This window comes from Ambystoma mexicanum, chromosome 10 (assembly GCF_040938575.1).
Source record: "Ambystoma mexicanum isolate Mex_15411 chromosome 10, UKY_AmexF1_1, whole genome shotgun sequence".
NCBI lineage: Eukaryota > Metazoa > Chordata > Amphibia > Caudata > Ambystomatidae > Ambystoma > Ambystoma mexicanum.
Window position 1 is genome coordinate 1,511,675,635 of NC_090932.1, and position 21,473 is coordinate 1,511,697,107.

A 21,473-nucleotide genomic window follows, 5' to 3' on the forward strand; every position below is an offset into this window, starting at 1 on the left:
AACACATTGTATGTGCCAGAGCACATTGGTGGGACTGTATGGGTTGAGTGGGTGGACCATTTAGGATATTTCACCCTGTCCAAGTTATGAAGGAAAAAGGGAAGTTGGTGTCACTCTTATTCCAGCCTCACTGTATCGTTTAGGAGAGGATTTCACTTTACAGCGCCTGGATGCTGCATCTTAAAACCTCCAGCCAATGCTGAAAAGGATGCCATTTTCCCTGTCGAATTAGATCAGGGACATACTATCGCACTAGGGTTTTTGCTACATTTCTTGCTTTTTTTCAAATTAGATCAGGGACATCTAATCGAGATTGCCAGCCCCACCATTACCCTGTCCCACTATACTCAAAAGCAACCTATATTGCACCCTAACTCCCACCCTTAAAAAATGGTGCAGCAAAATGGCCATTTCACCGAATGCAGTGAAATGGCCACAATCAGATGGGCAGGTACTGTCAAATGGTACATTTTGGCACCAGAGATTGAATCTGCCACAATGTTAGAAAACGGAGTGTAATGCTTAAGCGGTTCAAGTACGCTTGTCTGCAAGATTGGTCTACATCGTCAATAACTAGAAGGGCTGGCTCAAAGTTGAGTGCACGAAAGGCACAAATCAGATGTCCACACTGGCGATTCAAACCCTGGAGTGCAACCTGCTATTAGAGCTTGTGATAAACGTTTGGTTAAAGGGTGAACGGAGGAGATCAAACCAACAGCTTGAAGTAGCCTGCAATGCATCCTAAATGGGGAATCCTGACCCTTTTGGTGCACAGTCAGCATTTGGGATATCCGCCCAAGGATGAGTGACACCAGCATGCTAAGGTAGTATGGAGAGACTTTCCTCTGGATAGGTCAATATTGACTTATAATGTATGAGAACTGCACAGAGTGTATTAGTCAATTCTTTTAATAAATGATGAAAAATTGACAGCATATTACCAGAGGCCACAACTTCTGAATGCATATTTGGAAGCATCTTCATTAAAGAATTACTTTTGTATGTTGTGTGAACACTATGGTGATTTATAATTTAGAACAACTATCAAACCATCCTAAGGAGAGTTGTCTTCATCTGTCACTACCTGACTTTTGGAACAGTGTCTGGAGTTGTCACACATTATTTAATGTTGCGAAGGATCCAATTTAAGTTTGGAAAAACAGAAGCTAAATGCAGCTCCTGGGTATCCTGGATTAACCATTGCCCAGGAGCTAACACTGGCGTGCAAGGAGCTAGTACACCGCATTCTGCAAATCTAACTTCCACATAAGAGACAAACCTATAATTCTGTCCATTAATGATGACCCCTTATGCTTTACATATCGTATAGATGAGCCCGTATAGGTATTGATTGTCCCAAATGCTGAGTAGAATTCACATAGGCGTGTTTGTTCGGCATCCATTGTCCTGGGAAGACAAAAGTAGCTCCTGGTAGCTATTGGTGTCAAGCTAACTAGGTTCTTCTAGGCTACAAGAAGGAGCTAACTAGCTCCCAGCTCCCTTCAGTTTCAAACTCTTTATGTATATAAACAATACATTTGAAAATCAATGACATACCTTTTTCAACTATATAGATTGGCATTTGGGATTTTACAATATCATTTGTTATGATACCACCTTTATGCTAAATGTAAAATATTTTAACACTTGTGGCATCTGATTAAATGCACCACATGAACATTTTCTTTCATGACTACATTGAGGTCATATTTATTCAGTTTCTCCGACAAGCTCACACAAGCCATTAACAAGATAGGGGGAAGAAAAAAAATGCAGTCAAAATAACAAAAAGAAATTCCTGAACTGACACATTTGAGTTTCCTGTTGAGTTCTATCAAGCTGTGGATAACTTACTTTCCAAGCATATTCCTTCCTTGTAAATTAAATATTGGCCAACAAAGTCCAGTGTTAAAGGCCTGGGGAAAATGCAATGTATAAGGCTAAACAACATTTTTAATCCACTTTTGCTGGATTTACATCAAATCAATTGTTAGATTAAAAAAAAAGGCTGTGCGTTGGGCTCCTGTGAATCCTATTACAATGATCTTTTGGCCCCACAAATTCCCCACATGAGACTCTTCCATAGCCCCCAAATAAACTCCTTTGTTTGTGCAGTTCATAAAAAAGGTTTTGCTCTTTTACAGATAGAGTTTGATCAGCTCATCACTAACGGCAGAGGGGGTTAATACCCCAAGGTCTGTGAACAGAAGAGTGATGAGGGAGGGCGATGTGTAATCAATCCATGGATGTTCCTCTGTTAGATTCTGGACAGTCTTTAGTGTGTCCGCCTTGTACTGTAGATTGAAATACAAGGTGTGTTAGTCCAATGTGCCCATCTCGCATTGCAATACATTACAATGGTAGTCCAGAGGGATAGAAAAGGATCTGCTAAGAATATGACTCAGTAAAGGTGTTTTGAAATTATACAAATTTTGATAAGAGCATGGAAGGAAGCAGAAAGGGATTTTGAAATTGGCTGTTTTTCACTAACCTTGAACTTATCTGGGACATCCTGCTGATTCAGCGGGAAAAGTCTTACAAATTTGAAACTTTCAGCCACCACATAAAACGGTTTGTTCTGTGCTTTTGCACAAACTGCCATTTGGTTTGTGCCAATCTGTTGAGAGGAAAAGTTATTCTTTAATGACACACCCCGTTAGATCATTGTGAAATGATGAATATTCCATTGCTGTTAGTAGTTATGAGAAGTCAAGCACTGGTCGAGATTAGCTAAAGGACAGACATTATTAACTTGAATCTATCCCTGCCGATATCTCCCAATTCATATTGGGTGACCACCTCCTCTCCAATATTACCAGGGCCCATCAACTACAGATTAACTCCACTCGCTGAGCAACCTATACTCTTTCAACCCACACCAATGGTATCGTCCTTGATCTGATCTTCCTATTCTCCAGACTCAACTCCTCTCCCTATAGACACCTCTGCCTCTGATAGCTCACTTATACACTTCACCATTTCTATTCTTCCTCCACTGTTACCCACTCCTCCATCTATCACCAAAAGGTAGTTCAAACTGGACTATGGCCCCATATCTGGACTATGTTAGATCCTCCCCTTGATACCTCTAATTGACCACTTCACTGAACTCTCCTTTGGCGAGTTCAATAACACACTCGCTAGCATGATCATCCTTTAGCTCCTCGCCAATCATAGAATTCTTCAGTCAATGAACCGGTGAAAACCACCACTGGCGAAAACCTGGCTCCCTTGCTCCTCTTAATGCATATGAAGACTCTCTCCTTGCCCTTACTACTGCTTTTGACTCTGCCGAATCCTACTACTATACAGTGTTTATATCCTCTTTCTTCCCTTTTACCACAACCCTCCAAGCTATGCTTTCCTTCGCCCTACCCCCAAACTGATAACTTTGCCTCCTACCTCTCCTCCAAGATCACAAAAAAATGTAAAACCTTGTCCATCATCTTCTTGCTTATAGGGGTCAGCAATACAAGGCAGACAACTTTTTGATGATTAATAAAATGGCACACGCAACCACTTTTTCATACGTTTTACAAGGTTGAAATGTTCAACAATAGCCCTCTGCAACACTTGTTCTGCGCAATGAGGGACACACAACCACTTCATCATAAGGTTTACAATGTTTAAGGGTTTAACAATTGTTTGCCGCAGCATTTGCTTTTCACACGAGTGAAAGTTTACCTGATCAGACGCGAGTGCTACTTTTCCATTGTTCCATTGTTAAGGATTCAACAAACGACTTCAGCTTGCTTATTCTTATATGTGAGTGAACATAAAAGCTGGATACTGTTGCCGGCAGTGCTCGTACAAGGAATCAGAATGCCAGGTTTGACTCACCGGCTTCTGTGATTCTTTCTCCATGACTTGCACAACTTTGACTGCTTTTGGCTTCACTTGGGACCCACACCCTTACTTGCTGAAGGTGTCTCTGGTTTGGCCACTTAATTAAGGAGCCCCCCCCCCTTGCTCCCGAGACACACTGTGTTACAACAGCTCCTTGCCTCGCTCTCCGACATGCTTCTGGCACAGCAACCTCTGCAATTAGGCTCACGTGGTGGAAGGCAGTCTTCCTGCACACCTTTTGCTGCGCAGCCTCTGCACTTCAGAGTTTGGGGGTGCAGGACATTCTCAGGACAAGCAGGTGAAATCTGCTACATCATATTTCCAGCGTCCCTTTGGCTCTCCCACTTCTGCCTGGATTGCCAATTGCATGCCTCCTTTCTTCTGCCTCTGCTACTACTGCATGAACTCCAGCCACAGTTCCAGCACCTTCCAATTTGCCTGCACCTAAGGGGGCCTTTTATGCCTCCCGGGTTCCTTCAGGTGTTGGCTGTTCGGCTTAATTGCCTGACTACTACTACAGCATAACTCCTCTGTCCTCTTCCTCGTTCCAGTAATAATGGGATTATGGGACTTGTAGTGCCCAACAACAAAGTTTGATTTTCTAACTTTTGCTGTTTGGAAAACCACCATCAAAAGTGTGGGATTACGGGGAAAGTTAAACAGGGGGGATTCCCAGTCTGCCTGACCTGTTCTCCTCTCATCCCCATGTGATCCTCCCGCAGTACACCACTCCCAGGGTCGGGAAAAGGAAGCGTCTGCCTTTCCCTGGCCATATGAGTAGAGTCCCAGGCCAGGTTTCTGGGAGGAATCATTACTGATTCATCACACTTACCCACTTTGCTTCTATCCATTTTCCTTTCACTTAACCCATCATGTGCCGTTGTAACACGTTCACACCAGAAATAATTTAAGAGCTTGCACATGTCCCCTCTTCAATCCCTCCCTCTCCAGGAGTATTGTTCCTGCCTGCTAGAGAAACCCACTGTCGACCTTTACAGTCCCTCTTTCCACAGACCCTTCTCCTTCATCACTGCAAAATTCTCACTACGAGAGACGTCTAGACAAATTGTCCACGATGTCAAGAATTACTCCCTCTTTATGCCCCTACACCCACCCCACCATATGGCTTCTGGAGCAAACACTCTTCTAAAATCATGCACACCCGTGTCTCTGACTTTCTACCGACTGCTCATCACTCCCCTTTCCTCCATACTCCTCCTACTTGATCTTTCACAAAGTGGACCATCCCTACCTGCATCTAACAATCTGACACAGTACTCAACTGTATTACATCCTTCCTCTTGGACCACACTTCCTCCATCAAACAGAATTCTAACTCCTCCCTTAATTGGTAGGGATCCCCAGGGATCAGTTCTGGGTATGTTCCTTTTCAGTGTCTATACATTCTCCCTGGGTAGACTCATTTTATGCTTTGGCTTTCACTAGCATCTCTATGATGATTGGTAAGAAAGATTTGCATTTTGCTGCTTTTCTCCCATAGACTTCAACGGGGCATCCTATCTTTTTGCTATGGTCTGCATCCTGACCTGACTTTCTGGAGATTTGTGCTCACTTTTATGGAGAGACCGATCCGTCCTTAAGGCTATCAGTACTGGGAGACCCTGTATTCCTTTATTGATTGCTTGTATTTTTACAACTGCATCCCTCGAAAGTGAAGTGTGGTTAGGAATCTTTCAATCCTTATAATAACTTTTGGGTTCGAAATACAAAGTCTATATGATGGGTTGGTGGCAGGAGATGTATTTCTACCGTGTTTTACACTTTACTTGTGCACATTTGTAAATACCCCAAATGGCTACTAGGTTTGTGTTTGAATGGTGCAGACTCTTGCCATTGGTGGGCTTGCCCGAGCTACCAGCCCAAATCTTGGATACAGGGAGGTCTCTTACAGCCATTGGACCAAATCATCATTGAAGCCAGTCATCTATGAAGAAGAGCAGCCTGTTGGCCGCAGGACGACACCTGTAACTGACCAGCACCAACTCCAGTGAAGCCCTGCGCTCTGCCTTCAATTCCTGGACTGCTGGGAACAAGCAGTGTCAACCCAGGTTCAAGGTTCTGTGCCTTCAAAAGTGTCCCTGGATCAACCGGTGGACTGACTAGCTCTCTCCTGGGCTACCTTTCTGCAGCTGTCACCATTCTGTGTGCATCCTTAGAACTTGGAGGAATTTTAGCTTGTTCAACAAGACGCCTGCTCCTTTATTTTTAGCCTTCTTACATCCACAGAGGCTTTGCAGGACCTGCTCCTTTGCTCATGCCTGGAAGATTGCCTGTCACCGCCTGACCGTGTTGACGATAGTCTTCTTCACATCGTAGAGGTATCCTGAAGTCACCTGCACTGCATAAGTTTTCATCTTTTCTTTGAGTGTTCAGCTGGAAGATGTCCGGAATTGATTCCTAAGCAGCCCAGCCAACCAAAACTAAATCCTGTGTCCGAAAGTGACCTCTGTACCCGCAACAACTGGGCCTTCGTCGACCGGGCAAAGCACAGAAGATTGTGTCCCCAACAGATTCCAGAAGCTCAGCAGTGGTCTATGAAGAAATTGGAGTCAGAAGTGTAAATTAAAATACCCGTTTCTGTCCTATCCCTCCTGTTCTCCATAGGTTATAAGGGTGTAAAGTCATGTCCCTAAACTGCACTTTACATGACTTTGGTCATTGGAGGCCTGGTCAAGTATTCAGTCCTAGGCCTATCCTAGTGACTGGGATTGAGTAAAATGACTTACGTTTTTCCTTTTGTTATAGCCACTGGCATCTTCCATCTCTTTATAAACCAACCTATGAAGTATAACTTTGGACCTGGTGCCTTTACGGCACAAGGCCCCTTCTCCAGCATTGGTATCTTTCATAGATTCACATGCTGTGAATATTCCCTGTCATCAGACTAAGACACCTCAGTAACAGATCAGTTTAAACTTAAACTTAAAACCTTCACTCACCTCTGTGTTCTAGTACAGTCATGTTGGGTCATACTACCCATAGCCAATAGGAACACCTCCATTAACTCCTCCCCTGCTGGACATCTTTAGATTTGGCAAGCGCACCTGAGTGGCAGTAAGAGCCAAAAGATGAGCCATGCAGGGTAGGTAGGAGGGTCGCATGTGAATCTATGAAAGGATACCAATGCTGGACAACCAGAGTTACAGGTAAGTAACTAATTCCTTCTCCAGAATTGGATCGTTCATAGATTCACATGCTGTGAATAGATTACAAAGCAGTATTACAACAATACACATGAGCAGAGGCAAGCTCCAGTACAACTTACCACTGGAGACTTACTAACCTCATGCAAAAAGGTTCTGCAGAAATGACTGGCCGACTCTAGACTCTTCTTCAGAATCTCTATCAACACAGTAGAACCTGGTGATACGATATTTTATTTGTATTGCGCTCATACACAAGTGTTTCAGAGCGCGGCAAGGGGGGGGGAACAGGGGAGAACATAATCTTACTAGGCCCAGTGACATTGAGAGCGCGCAAGTGCATGGGAAAGGGGAAGGGGAAAAGTGCATGGAATGGGGAGAGTGGAAAGTGCGGGGCAGAGGAGAAACAGATAAATAATAATAAATACAAATAAATAGATAGAAGCAATAAACAGTGGTAGTGCAGCCAGCAAGTGGCAAGTGCTGTGTTCACGGCAGCAGACTGGGTAAGTCTGAGAAGTGCAGAAAAAGAAGAAAATGAGGGTTTGGGGGACTGTATGGGTACAGATACAGTCCCCAGTGCAAGGGGTGGCCAGGAGGCAGTGCAGGAGGGTGGCAGGGTGAGCAGGTTCCTGGGCCCAGGGGACACAAGTTGGCCAGGTGCACAGTGCCAAGAGAGAGCAGATCAGCAGGGGAGAGGGGGAGCAAAGGCAGAAGCAAAGAGGAAGTTCTTGAGGTGCTTCCGGAACCAGAGATGGTTCTCCTCAAGTTTTAGAGTGGCAGGGAGGCTATTCCAGAGGGAGGCCCCAGCCGAAGACAGATCTACCCCCAGCTTGTTTCTTTGAAAAACAACTGACCCTGAGGGAGTTAGAGGTAGAGGCGCGAAGAGCTTGAGAGGGGAGGTATTTGCAGAGGGATAGCTGAAGGTATTTTGGACCCAAGCCCCAGTAGGCCTTGTGAACAATGCAGAGGGTTTTGAATTTAATCCTTGCATCCACTGGGAGCCAATGGAGAGATTTTAGAGCTGGAGAGATACGATCCCAAGGCTTGAGGCCAAGGACATGTCTTGCAGTCCTGTTCTGGATTAGCTGCGGAGAGTAGATGCAGGTAGATTAAGAAAGAGGCTGTTACAATAGTCTGACCTAGAGAGAACCAGAGCTTGGGAGACAGTGAGCTTCTGGGGGAAGGAGAGGAAAGGCAGAGTACCTCTGAGAAGGTGCAATAGGAAGTTTGACTTTTTAGAGTCCTCAGAGATGTGGATGAATGTATACACCGATCTCCAGGTGGCTGCACATCAGATGTCAGGCAGTGGGATCCGGGAGAGGAAAACAGTGGTTGCAGCCACCGCTCTGGTGGAGTGAGCCCAGGGCCTGCCAGGAAGCGGCCTGCCAGCCTGCTGATGGCAGTAGGAAATGCAGGCTGCAATTCATCTGGAAATGGAGACAGAGCCTTCCCCGGGCCAGAAGGTCTAAACAACACAAAAAGATGGATCCGTAGAACGGAATGACTTAGTACGCGCCACATCCAGCATGTGCAGTGTTCACTTGGCTGGAGACGCTGGCATGCCGAAGAATATGGGCAGAACCACTTGTTGATTGAGATGGAAAGAGGACGGCACCTTAGGGACAAAGGTTGGGTTAGTACCCAGAATAGCCTTGTCCTCGTGAAAGGACAATGCCTGGATTTCACCCACTCGCCTGGCCGATGTAATGGCCACCAAGAAATCGGCTTTCCAGCAAAGATGATTGATGGACCAGGTGCATAGGCTCGAGAAGCGGCTTAATGAGCTTTGCGAGCATCACATTTAGTTCATACGCCAGAGCTGGCTGACGAACAGGTGGAAAGAACTGGAACAGCCCACGTACAAATTCCTTCACCAGCCAATGGGACCACAGGGATGGCACCCCTGCAAAGCGGTTGTACCTTGAGATTGCAGCCAGGTGTACTTTGACGGAAGAATGCGTCAAGCCCGACTGAGCCAACAACAACAAATTAAGGTAAGTTATCTTGCGGCTGGACAGCCTGAGGCCACAACTGATGGTTCCTGCACAACACCTGAAAATGTTGCCACTTGCTTTTGTGGCACTTCAAAGTGGATGGGACTCTTGCATGAGCCAGGACCTCTTAGCAGTCTTGTGGAACGGTGAAGGATCCAAATTCTAAGAACACATGAGTCAAGCCGTCAGAATGACTGAGGCTTGGTCGCGGCGCAGCACCGCCCCTGGTACCTGGACAGGAGAGCCTGGTTTAGCTGCAGCTTGAGAGGAGCAGCTGACGAATGGGCGAGGATGTCGGTGTACAAAAACGTTCTCAGCCACGCAGGGGCCACTAATATCAGTTTGCACCGATTCAGTCTGAAGGTGTGGATGACTCCAGCGGGATAGAGGGGGAAAGCGTACAGGAACTTCCCCTCCCATGGAAAGGCAAAGGCGTCCCCCAAGCTTTCCGATGGGTTAATCGGGTGGCTAAAATCTTGCCACGATTGTTGTCGCAGCAAAAAGGTTGTTTTGTTGTGGCAAAAAGGTCCATCTCTGGCGTGCCACACGCCTCGAACAGGTGAAGTTGATCCTCGTGCAGCTCCAACTCGTGGCAAGAGCGCAACGCCCTGCTGAGTGAGTCCGCTAAGGTATTCTGTACCCTCGGCCAATGTTCCCTCTAATTATTTGTCTCTATGTGCGGAACTAGTTGGCTGTTTTGCACACATTATTTTCTATGTGCGCAACTAACTAATGAGGTAAGTCACTTTGTGAGCTACCATCACAAATGAGAACTTGGAAAGGAATTTTCTCTTCCCAGGCCACTGCAATTCTTTACAAATCTTACAACACTTCATTCAAACACATAGGCTAAAATAAATGATGTCATATGTGATTATACAGAAAACTCATTCGCCAGTCCAAGACTTCAACATCTGCCACCTAACCTTGCAAACATACGTCTGTGCAGAGAAAAATGTCAGACTCAGTACGAGTTTAGCAGCCAGTAATAAAGTTAGCAGTAATGAGTTACCGCCAACTTTACCACTACGCCAAATGACACTTTTGGGCCTGGAGTGGAGGATTTGCCTCCAGGAAAATCCTGGCGGTAAATCCTCCAACTCACCGCCGATAAATTGGCAGAATCGGCAGAAATTACCACTGCGGAAATTCTGCCGCAGTAATTCTGCCAAAAAAGCCCCATTGAGTGCAATGGACTCAATAGGATTGGGGAATTACATCGCCACCATCACTTGTAATCCAGCGGAAATTCCACAAGACCAAGTGGCGATAACTGTAATTCATTTGGATGGTATTCCGGTGGATTTACCACTGGGATAACGCCCAACTCGTAATGAGTCCTATGTTTAATGCCGCTGGAAAATCACTCGTGTGTATTACAAAACACAAATATCTCTTGTCATAACTGATGTGGCTGTCAAATTCAGACAGAATACATTTGCTGATGGATTAAATTAAAGGGCAATTAAAAGCAATGTGTCAAAAAACATGCTGATAGGAGTTTAAGTGCCACTTAAATGAAGTAATTCAAGGGTCAGGGGAACATGCTCCTAATAATTTGGGTGAAGGATGATAATTGTATCAGGATAACTGCACCTCAGAATAGGATGATCAAATATTCCTGTGCCTCTGCTTACTATCTACATTACGTTCTCCAGTGGGTAGTGATAACACCAGAGTTACAGCCAAGAGACATATGCGCCATACATGTTTTACTCCCTAAAAAAAGAAAAGGTGCCTAACCAAAATGAGAAACAATGAACATATTGCTTCAACCCACAAAGCTCCACTGATATTTTTTCGTATTAGTGACCAGTAGAGCAGTGGCATAGGAAGGAACTCTAATCATATTAATGCCCGATCTCAAGAGGAATTGTAAGGGGAAATAACATCTTTTAACAAGCAGAAAGTATCCCTTTTGGCAAAGCCAAATACATTTTTACTCCCATAAAAATCATTTGACTCAAATTCGGGCGCAAATCTGATTAGAGCCCTGCTTGTACCCCTGACATAGGAAGTGAAAAGACAAGGTACATAATAAAGTGTGTAGTTTTACCCACCCTTCCGCAACACAGCCTAGAGAAAATTAAACAAGAGCCTTACTGAGGTTTTATTCTGTAACTATGGATCCCTCTTTTGTAATTTTGTGATCAGCCTTTAAGTGCCAAGGACGAGGTATCTCGTCCTTGGGATTACCTCCCCAGTGCCAAGGACGAGATAGCTCGTCCTTGGCACTTAAGGGGTTAATGAAGGAGAAAATGTTAGAAGGCTTTGAATGGTGAAATACTGAAATCATCAAAAAAGACTTGGCACTGGGGGGAAAACGCATGGCAGTTAAAAGGTTAAATAAGATGCAGGGCGATGCTAGAGACTATACACACAGAACACATGGTTCCATTGAAAAGCCCTCAGCTGAACATAGAAAGAAAAAGAAGGTGCTGTTGTCTAGATGGGTAGTAAAATGTCCTATCCTTTAGCAAACAAGCAATACATTTCCTTCAGTGTACTGTCAAAACGTCTGACTTTTGAAATATGTTGGTTGGTCACTACCCGCAAGGAGTGATGACCTGTGCTCTTCCACCCATACCCTTCTCTGGCCCCTGTGCTAACCTCCAATACTAGATGGAGCATGGTAAAAAGTGAGGGATTGTAGCAGTAAACACTCACTTCAATATTTGCAGACCCACAATACTTTGCAAGCAAGGCATATTTAATGCCTCAACATACGAAGTGCATTGTAAGAATGTCATGACTCTGCATGTACACAATTCTTTTGCAGTGCATACAAGATTGTTTTCAACATACCTTACCCTTGTATCATTGTGTAGGATTACACAAGTGCTCAGTGAAACCGTTTTTGTATAGAAGTGAGTTACCATGAATGTGTGAAGGTCTATGCCCAAAGGAACTCTGAACACTTGGAAACAAGGCAGATTGTGTGAAAAGCTTTCTCCTGTCTGAATATCCGGTGCCCTGATACTATGGATGGATAATCCCTGGGAGTCAATATCCATTATCCCTTGTAGGCTAAGCAAATGATATTGCAATATTGCTATCCACTCATAGGGTAATGTTAGTAATGCTAAAGTATGATATACTGAGCATCGAATTTGTCTTCTCAAGATCTTTAGAGGGCAAATTAATGTGTTCACTTGCAAGGAGGCCGCATCAAAGCACTTGCGTGACATATTTACAAAGAAGAGTAAGTATGGGATAAGGTTACACATACAAGTAGCCTGCTTACTTACAGTCAGTATCCGATATTTGAGCCTGTAGTTCAATTATATAGTGTCAGTGACGCTTTTGGTAAGGCACAATGAGTAACAGAAGTTCAGGCGTGTGAACGTTATTCATGATACAACAAACCTAAACCAAGTGGGTGTAGGTACAGGTCTGCTAACCTTCGCAGAGCCAAGATAGGAAGAGTCAAGGTTGTCCGGTAGTATCTTAATGTGTTTTGGGGCAGAAGTTAAGAGTCACAAGTTAAAAGTGTGGTAGAGTCGGGTTTAGGAGTCATGGGTGGGGAGGGAACATTATTTGGTTAATGTGTGCAGGCATATCTTGGTTAGATCCTTCTGATCAGGGAGCTAGTTTTTCATATTAGTTTTTAACCACTTGTGTGGGATTTTAGGTGTTTTTACGGTTACCCTTGCATAGTAGTGTAATGCAAACGAGCACACTATCAAGACTGGTTTATTTTAAGAGAAAGGAATTTTCCGTTAATTGCTGTGTTTTGTGCCTTATTAAATCTTTTTGAATAGGTGAGAATTGTCCGTGTGCGCTGCTAGAAATCTTCTGAGCGGCACCCAGATGGAAGCTGGGCAAGCGCACATGTGCACAGCTTAGAGGGAACATTGCCCTCGGCAGATGGAGGGGAATAAGAAACATATTGTGCTTCAACTCCCAATGCCAGAGTGCATGGGCCTCCTTGGATAGCTTTGGGGACCTGGTTCCTCCTTGTTTGCAGACATAAAACATTGATGATGTATTGTCGGTGTAGATCCATACCACCTTCCCCACCAGCAGGTGGAGTAAGGATTTCAGGGCCCAGGAAATCACCCACAATCCAGCAGGTTGGTGTGCAGGCTCTTTTCCTCCTCGGACCATAGGCCTCTTGTGTGTTGGTCCCGACAGTGGGCGCCCCTGCCTTCCAGCGAGGCATCCGTCGTAACGGTGGCCTGATGGTCCAGAAACCTGACAGTAGCACCCTTCACCAGATGCTCCCTCACCGACCACCAGCTGAAGGCTCCGCTTGAAAACCTGTATCAGAATGATGCGGTCGTCCCAGGAACGTCCCAGGAACCAGAGGCTTGTATTCACCCGCCATCCAGGAATTCCAGCACAGGTCGCATGCGTAGCCTGCAGTGAGTGATCAAAGAGATGCACGTTGACAGCATGTTATGTTATTGGTCATTTTTATAGCACCTTTTATCATTGGTATGATTCCAAAGTGCTGTGGGTTGAACGCACTTAGGGACCGCAATCCAGGTCAGTGGAGAGAGTAATGTAGTAAAAAGTGTTTGGGTGCACTTGGTATGTGTGCAGCTAGTGTGCAATAATTGGTGTGTAGCTGCATACTAGTGCTAGGTGTGATGCAGTGGTTGTGTGAGATCAGTAGAATGTGTGCATCAAGACCAATGGACTTTGGTATCTGCATTCTGGCAGCTCTGGTGTTTGAGAATGAGACTGTGTGTGCAGCTAGGCTGATTCTGAGGGGTATAGTTGCATTCTGAAGACTGTTGAGGTAAATATGGTGTGTAAGTATGTGTGCAGCTAGGCCAAATTAATCGAGGGGTGTAGCAGCATTCTATTGTTTGTTGGTGCAGAGGAAAGAGTTAGAATAGTGGTGTGTTTGAGTGTCTGTGTGCTTTTCAGAGGGACCTTATTACCGTTAGGCTTCCAGTGCTATTGAGGGGGCAGTATCTCCTTTGGGTTCAGGCAGTTAGGCTAAGGTCCTACCTGTGTCTTGTTGCATCAAATGCTGACTGGTGGTGACAGGCAGATCAGTCCCAAAACTCATGTCGTTACTGTGACGTCCTCTGTCAGTAGTTCTGCTAAAATGGATTCCCCGATAGGTTGTACCACTAAAACAGTCCCGGATTGTTGGGATTAGCAAATATTAAGTGCTAGAACATTCCTTGGTATATAGAAAAATGCAAAAAAGGTAGCACGATAACCTGTTCTGTGGTTTTTACCCACTGTGAGAGTCCGCAGCCATCGCTTTTAGCTCACTGTCTTTTTTCACAAAGGAGGAATAACCATTTGAATATCAGTCTTTGTCCTGCCCACAAGGGCAGTCCAGCACCGAAATGTCAGGCAAACCTCCTTTGAACAAGACTACCAACAGCAACCCCTTACACGTGTTTCAGCCTTGTTGGGCCTCAGTGAGGAGGAGCTGTACCTCTCTGAGCACAGTGGGCAAGGGGTCCACTTCTGGGGTCCCCCAGATAACTTAGGGTGACCAACCCCTAGTTCCTTACAAAAATGCAAAAAAGGTAGCAGGTGCCCCTCTCTCGAAAGAACATGGCATGATAAACTGTTTTGTGGTTTTTGGTATAAAGTTCTGCTCAGGGATTTACAGATGTGTAGGATTAGCAAGCAAGGGCATTTCCTGGATTGACAGCGTAGTGCATATTTGCAGGGCAACGATCAAGTTCATACCTGCCATTAGTGCTTGGGTTGGTAGTTCTGCTAGATAGATTCACTGGTAGGTGTGATTAGCAAAGTAAGTGCTAGACGGCTCCCCGTTATCTAGTTCTGCTCTTGGAGTTACAGACTAGTAGGATTAGCAGGCATATGTCTTCTTGGACTGATTGTGTTGTGCATAATTGCATGGCCTTGATCAAGCTTGTGAGCGTTATTAGTGCTTGTCTTACGAGTCTAGCACAGTCGGTCCAGATTACTGGCAATTGAGAACTCTAGTCCTCAGTGCGTACGATAAACTTGCGGATGAGGTAATGAATCAATTACGTCAAGTACAGGGTGCCACTACAATTCGTGTTTCAAGTCTGGGCAAAGGCTCCTGGTAATGGGGTAGATATCGTCTCACCTGAGAGTCCATGAGAGGGTCCATATTGAGAGGGTCTGCATTGAGCGGGGTACCACGCCAGTTGTTGGTCGTGGTGGTAAGTCAAGTGATTCATTTATGTGTTTTTAGGCAAAAAGCCATGTTTTGAGTGCCTTCTGGAAAGCCCTGTTGTCTTCGCTGTGTCTAATTCAGGGAGGTAGTGAGTTCCATAAAGTTGGCACCAGGTTTGAGTAGGCAGACCCTCCGATCCTGACCGAATTGGAGGAGGGGACCACTAGGAGGGCAGTGCTTGACCTTAAGGTGCGAGTTGGGTGGTAAGGCGTAATCTTTTCTTGTAGGAATTTGTGGTCTGCTTTGTGCACCGCTCGGTGGGTAACACATAGGAATTTGAAGATGGCCCTGCGTCCAATTGGGAGCCAGTGTAGGGTGCAGGGAGCAGGTGAGATGTGGTCCCTTCGTCCCAATGCGAGAAGCCGTCTGACAGCTAAGTTATGTACTCTTTGGAGGTTTTTTTGTTGGTAAGCTAGTCCGCCCAGGTAGAGGTAGTTTGCATAGTCAAGTGTGGACATGACAATGGACATAATTGCAATCAGTCTGTTGGGGTAGTTAAGGTAAGGGAAGATACACATTAGGAACCTTAGGTGGAAAGAGTCCATTGTGCAGTCAAGGTTTTTGACAGTGGTGGTGGCCGGCTGGGGAACTAGAGCAGTTTTGCTGCATAACATGATCTCTGTTTACCTGGGTAGTCGTCATCCAGCAGTCAATGTCGGTGAGACATGCTGCTAGGTCAGGCTGAGGGTAGGTGGTCAATTTAGGAATTCTAAAGATGATTTGTATGCCATCCGCATAGTTATAGCAGGTGATGTTGTGTGAGCGAATGATCCCGGGCGGGGGGGGTCATATAAAGGTTGAAGAGAAGGGGAGACAGGCAGGGGCCTTGGAGTACTCCAGTGTTTACTGTGTGTGCAGAGGAGAGAAAAGGGGGAGATCGGTAATTTGCTGTCTATTAGTGAGGAATGAGGCAATCCAGTTGAGTGCTGAATCTCAAATTCCTAAGGAGTGCAATTTGTCAAGGAGGATCATGTGGTTAATGGTGTCAAACGATGCTGAGAGGTCAAGAAGAATGCTTCTGCTGCGACTATGAGGTCATCCCAGACAGAGATTAGCGTGGTTTCTTTTCCGTGGCACAGACAGAAACCTGATTGTGCGGGGTCTAGGAGACAGATTCCACAAAACCATTGAGCTGCGAGTATGCAGTGTGGTCGATGAGGTTTACCAGGAATCGGGCGTTGGAGATTGGTCTGTAGTTGATTGGTAGGAGAGGGTCGATGGATGCCTTGCTAAGCAGAGGTTTAACATGCGCAATTTTGAAGGATTCTGGGAGGTTGCCTGAGGTGAGGGAGTCATTAAGAATGGACTTTGCCAATTGTCCTACAGAGGTGAGGGTGTAGATTTCTTTGAGGAGAGAAACGGGACAGGGGTCGAGGGGCCAGCCGGAGCCTCGGCTGACGGTACGTTCACGAATTCCACGCTCGAGATGGGCGTAAAAGAGCAGAAAGTAGGGTTCTGGGGAGATTGGGGGGGGGGGATTGGGTCTAGTAGGGCAGGTGTAGAGCGGGTGGTCAGGATGGAGAGTTTGGTGTTTAGGTTGGCTGTCCTGCCAAGGGTTGCTTTGTAGAAATGTTCAGACAGGGAGTTGCAGAGAGTTTGTGATGAGGCAGTCGGGGCTGTGGTGCAGAGAGTTTGTGATGAGGCAGTCGGGGCTGTGGTGCAGGGTGAGTTAAGGAATTCTGTGATGATCCTGTTGAGCTCTTTGCAGCAAAGACTTGTAATTGCGGACCACGGTCAACCAGGCACTGCTGAGGCAGCGCACCTTCGCCAGAAGAGCCGTCACGTTCTCGTCAGTACTGGTTTGAGTCTCGCTCTGAGGTAGAGTGCCTGTCTTGATGGAACTAGGCGTGACTTTGTGAAGTTTATGGAGAAGCCTCGCTGCTGCAGACACTGGATGGTGGCCATGGTGTTGACTTCTGCCAGCGGGTAGGAGGGGGCCCTCACCAACCAGTCTTCTAGATACAGGTATATTTGGATGACCCTACGCCGCAGGCGAGCCACCACTGGCGCAAGGTACTTGGTAGACACCTGTGGAGCAGAACGCAGGCCAAATGGGAGGGCCTTGAATTCATAAGTGTACTCCTGCCACCACGAAGCGTAGATAGCGCTGGTGTGAGCGGTGAATAGGGATGTGAAAATAAGTGAGGTCGAGCAGCGCCAAGAAATCTTCTTGCTGCAGTTGGGACAGAACTTGTTGTAGCGCCACCATTCGGAACGTTTGTACCTTCAGGAATTTGTTGAGCACCCTTAGATCTACTATGGGCCTCCAACCCCCTGATGTGTTGTGCAGTGCCTTCTTTCTTACCAGGAAGTAGGGGGGAGTAGACTGGTGCTGAAGCGGGAGGACCGGGCCCTGGGCTGGCCATGATTATTTGCTGGACTGGCCCCTAGATTGGGAGGAGCCACGGTGGCACGGAGAACCCTTGGGGGATTTGATTTTGATTTATTTAACGCACAAGTTAACCTGGAGGCATATAGCCGCTAAACGAACGGAAACGTAAGCCATACACAAGACAAAATCCCCCCCAAAAAATGAAACATAGATTATCTAAAATAATTCTAACATTAGAAGTTGAAGGGCAGTTTCGCTGAGTTTTACATCGGCTAAGGAGCTTAGGTGGATTACTCTGCCCACATCCTACTATGATGTAATCAACATTGTCAATAGTCCACTACTTGACTTCTGTCGTGCGTAGGAATCTCAGATCCTGCATTCTAATGCATCCAGGCCCCGTTCTTGCTTGTAACCAGTAAAAAAAAACGATTGTCTCTATTCTCACTGTGCAGGTCTGTTAACACCAGTCAATATAAAATGTCTATGGTCCAAAATACACTCCCTTCGGTTTGGATCACTGGCATGCTCAGCTTCCCATTATAAATCACCTTCTCCGCTGATGTAGCCTTGATGCTCCTGATATGAGTGTTGGTGTCACTGGTTGATAAAGGCTTTGCTTTACCAGCAGGCACTACTTTAGTTGCCAAGTTCGATTTATCCTCCTTAGCAGGGGTCATCTGGATATTAACCCCCTCTCGCCCCCATCCATCCCTGGTAGGATCTTCAAAATCTGCATCACTGGTAGGCTATACTCCTCCTAGCGGGAGAACCCTGAGCATTGTTCTCATCATTTGACACTGAATGTCTATCTTGGTATAAAGACTTGTACTACAAAGATTCTACCCGGGTGAAGTCGAAGACGTTTTGACATTGGTTAAGGCCAGCGATGATCCTTTCCTTAATATAGTGCCAACCCACCCTATGGTTTTATGAGCAGTTTTCTGAACTCAAGGAGGTCCGGCTCAATTCTGAGAGGGGCAGGGAGGCTGTTCCAAAGGGAGGCACCAGTCGAGGAGAAAGACCTGACCACCACTCTCTGCTTGGAGAAGCGTTTGACAGTCAGAGAGTTGGAATTAGAGGATCATAGGGCTCTAGCAGGGGAGAAGTTGAGAGGGTTGGTGTTGGTAGGTGTCCTAAAGAGGATGGCCAGAGGGCATGAGGAAAAGAGGGCACAGGTGTCCCGATGAGGAGGATCTCCGTCTTACTGACACTGAGACAGAGATAATTCGCTGCACACCATGCCTGAATGGCAGACAGGCAGTCGGGAATGAGAGGGGAGGAAGAGGGGGAAGTAGAGGGAAGTTTGAAGGAAAGCTGTGCGTCATAGGCATAACACTGGTAATGAGATGAGAAGGTGGAGATCAGGTGAGCAAGATGGGCGATATAGATGTTGAAGAGCTATGGTGATAGGATGTAGCCCTGGGGGAAGCCACAGGTAGAGAAAGTGGTGATGGTGGAGTGGAAAGGGCCCAGTTAAAGCTGGGAAGGGCGGTTAGTGAGGAAAGAGGTCAGCTAATCCAGTGCCCGGTCAGTGATGCATGACAGGGTTGTTTCCCTGGGGCGATGGAAAAGTCCCTGGCTGCTCTTTTCTGTAGACACCCCCTGGGCACTGACCTTACGTGAAGACCGGTCCTTGTGCAAAGATCTTGACTCGTTGCCAGAAGCTTCCTTGTGCTTCCTCTTGCTGGTGGCGTGGAATTCATGCTATTTAGACCTCTTACTTGAAGTGGTTAGCTGGGCCGTCCTGCCCTGACGTAGCGGGGGCATGGCTCTGTACAGATGCGGAGTCATAGGCCCATGCCGGTGTCCACGAGCCATGTGACGACGGTGACGATCCCTCAGCATCTTGTTGGAGAACAACTGGCATATTTTTGCAGTCCTGAATGACATGGTGAGGGTGAACACAAAAAATAAAGGGTACCCGGTACACCTCTTGGTCCACCAGTCCAGCAATATGTATAACAGCTGTTGCAGGACAAGACACACTAGTACAAATATGGGGTGTTAATACATTTGTGGAAATATTTTGTTTGAAGGTTGTGCATGACACATGACCAATACATGATTTGTACAGTCAAGGAGTATTAGGAATGTGTGCGAAATAGTGTGTATGATGGAGTAGTTACTTTAGGAAAAGCCAGTATCAATCATCACTTGATTAGATTTCTTTTTTCAAAAAATGCTTTTGTTTTGTTGTTGAAATCACAAATTACGTATAGTATATGTGAACAAATGTAAATCGGGTCAAAACGTTTTTCTGCCATCCTTCAGCTATTGGTCCATATTTTTTGTGTATACATAATGGTGAGGGTGAAGGCAGTCATCGTGTTGGTCTTCGACGTAGACATTTTTCAATCTGCAGCAGGCGCAGTTCTTGTACCGGCTCTTCCTTGTGGACTCGGCCATGAGGTAGGCCTCAACTACGCAGACGATAATTCGTTGAAGATTACTGGTGGCGGGAACGGTCCATGGACCAAGCAACGTTACCGCCAGAGAAGACATTGAAAAGATGAAATCTCGAAAATGATTTAAAAGTCAATATTTTTTTAAGAATAGTTGGAGAGAATATTTGAGAACTCCTTACACTAACGTGCAGTAACAAGGCTGAAGATGGCCGACAGGGGACGAGTTAAGGGAGGTGTTCCTATTGGCCGTGGGCAGTATGACCCCAAAATGACTGTACTAGAGCACAAAAGTGACTGAAAGTTTTCAGTTTAAACTGCTTTATGTTATTGAGGATTCCCAGCCTGAAGACAGGGAATATTCAAAGCATGATAATCTATGAAATATCCAATGCTGGAGAAGCTTTCTTTCTTCTCCTGATGGTGAATGTATATATCTGTTTTATACTAAGCGTGTGACAATATTTGACTAGAAGTTTCCTTAGTGTGTATTTTAAAGGCCTAATCAATCATTGTATATTTTTGTATTTACCTGTCTAACTGGAATTATTGGTGGTGTTCTGTGTGGACTAACTGTAACCGTAGACGACTCTCACACCCCTCGCGAGACTAAGCCTTGCTACTCTGCTACCTTACCTTGATTGGGATGTTCACCATAATAGAGTGCCCTCTCAAAAATCCATCTTAGGACCTCCTTACCTTATATTACCGCGAACCCCATGTACAGCATTCCATTACTGCCTAGCTAGGAGCACACAATAAAAAAACAAAAAACTCAAACACAGATGACATAAATCGCACCCTTTGGGGGGGTCCTTCAAGGCCATTAGATGCCTGAAGCGGTCAGTAATGGTTCTCGCTTTGCTCTGGACCATTAAGTCAAGGCTTCTGAGCACCTAATGGTCATGAATCCCGTTCCCCACAGGCTACTAATTTGGATCATCCTGGGGAGCACAACTAAAACCGCACTGTCCCTAGGAAACAGTTGTTCATGCACAGACTTTACTGGCAATAAGAAATGTGAAGCTAGTGCCACAATAATGCCTCATGAGACTTCCTCCTCTCCTTTAATCTTTTGTCAAATTGTAGCTGCCCCAATTCACTGCCCCTGCTTTGGCCATCCTGAATAGTTCACATGTTTCTCCCAACGAAATTTTGAAAACATTCATACTCAACTTGTATCATTTAACTTCAAAGAGTTTACCTAATTTGGTAACGTAAGAAAGGGTGCCAAAGAGTATACAAAACACCACATTTGACCCTGTACAAAAGACGAAAAAACAAATAACTTGTTTGCACTGTACATACAAAATCCAGAGCCCCTGGTTAATGCATCCAAGGCTTTCCTATCCTCCTTTAGCTATACTGTTTGGCATGTACGTGCATCATGATAATGGAAGGGGTTAAAAAGATTTTCGGGCTATTTTTAAGAACTAAATTTATTTCAGAAAAAAGGGCATAGAGTTACACCTGTAAATAACAGCAAATATGTTTTCAAGAATGAATCATTCAAAAAGTAAAGGCAGCAGCCTATCACTCAAATTTGGTATTCACAAGAGCGTGGTTTAAAACCGTTGGTACAATAAAAGG

General features: G+C 45.6%; 1 protein-coding gene across 3 annotated transcripts in view; it reads right to left on the minus strand.

The window, feature by feature from the left end:
• Nucleotides 1-893: 893 nt before the first annotated feature.
• Nucleotides 894-21,473, minus strand: part of EIF2B1 (eukaryotic translation initiation factor 2B subunit alpha) — a 169,078-nt gene continuing 148,498 nt past the window's right edge. For 2 of the 3 annotated variants that reach the window (XM_069619686.1, XM_069619688.1), the window contains 2 exons: nt 2,492-2,617; nt 894-2,294 (listed from right to left, as the gene is read on the minus strand). In XM_069619686.1, the coding sequence (XP_069475787.1) occupies nt 2,139-2,294; nt 2,492-2,617 (282 nt within the window). In that variant the 3' untranslated portion in view covers nt 894-2,138. The remainder of the gene's footprint in view (nt 2,295-2,491; nt 2,618-21,473) is intronic. The other variant, XM_069619687.1, reaches the window with a different exon arrangement.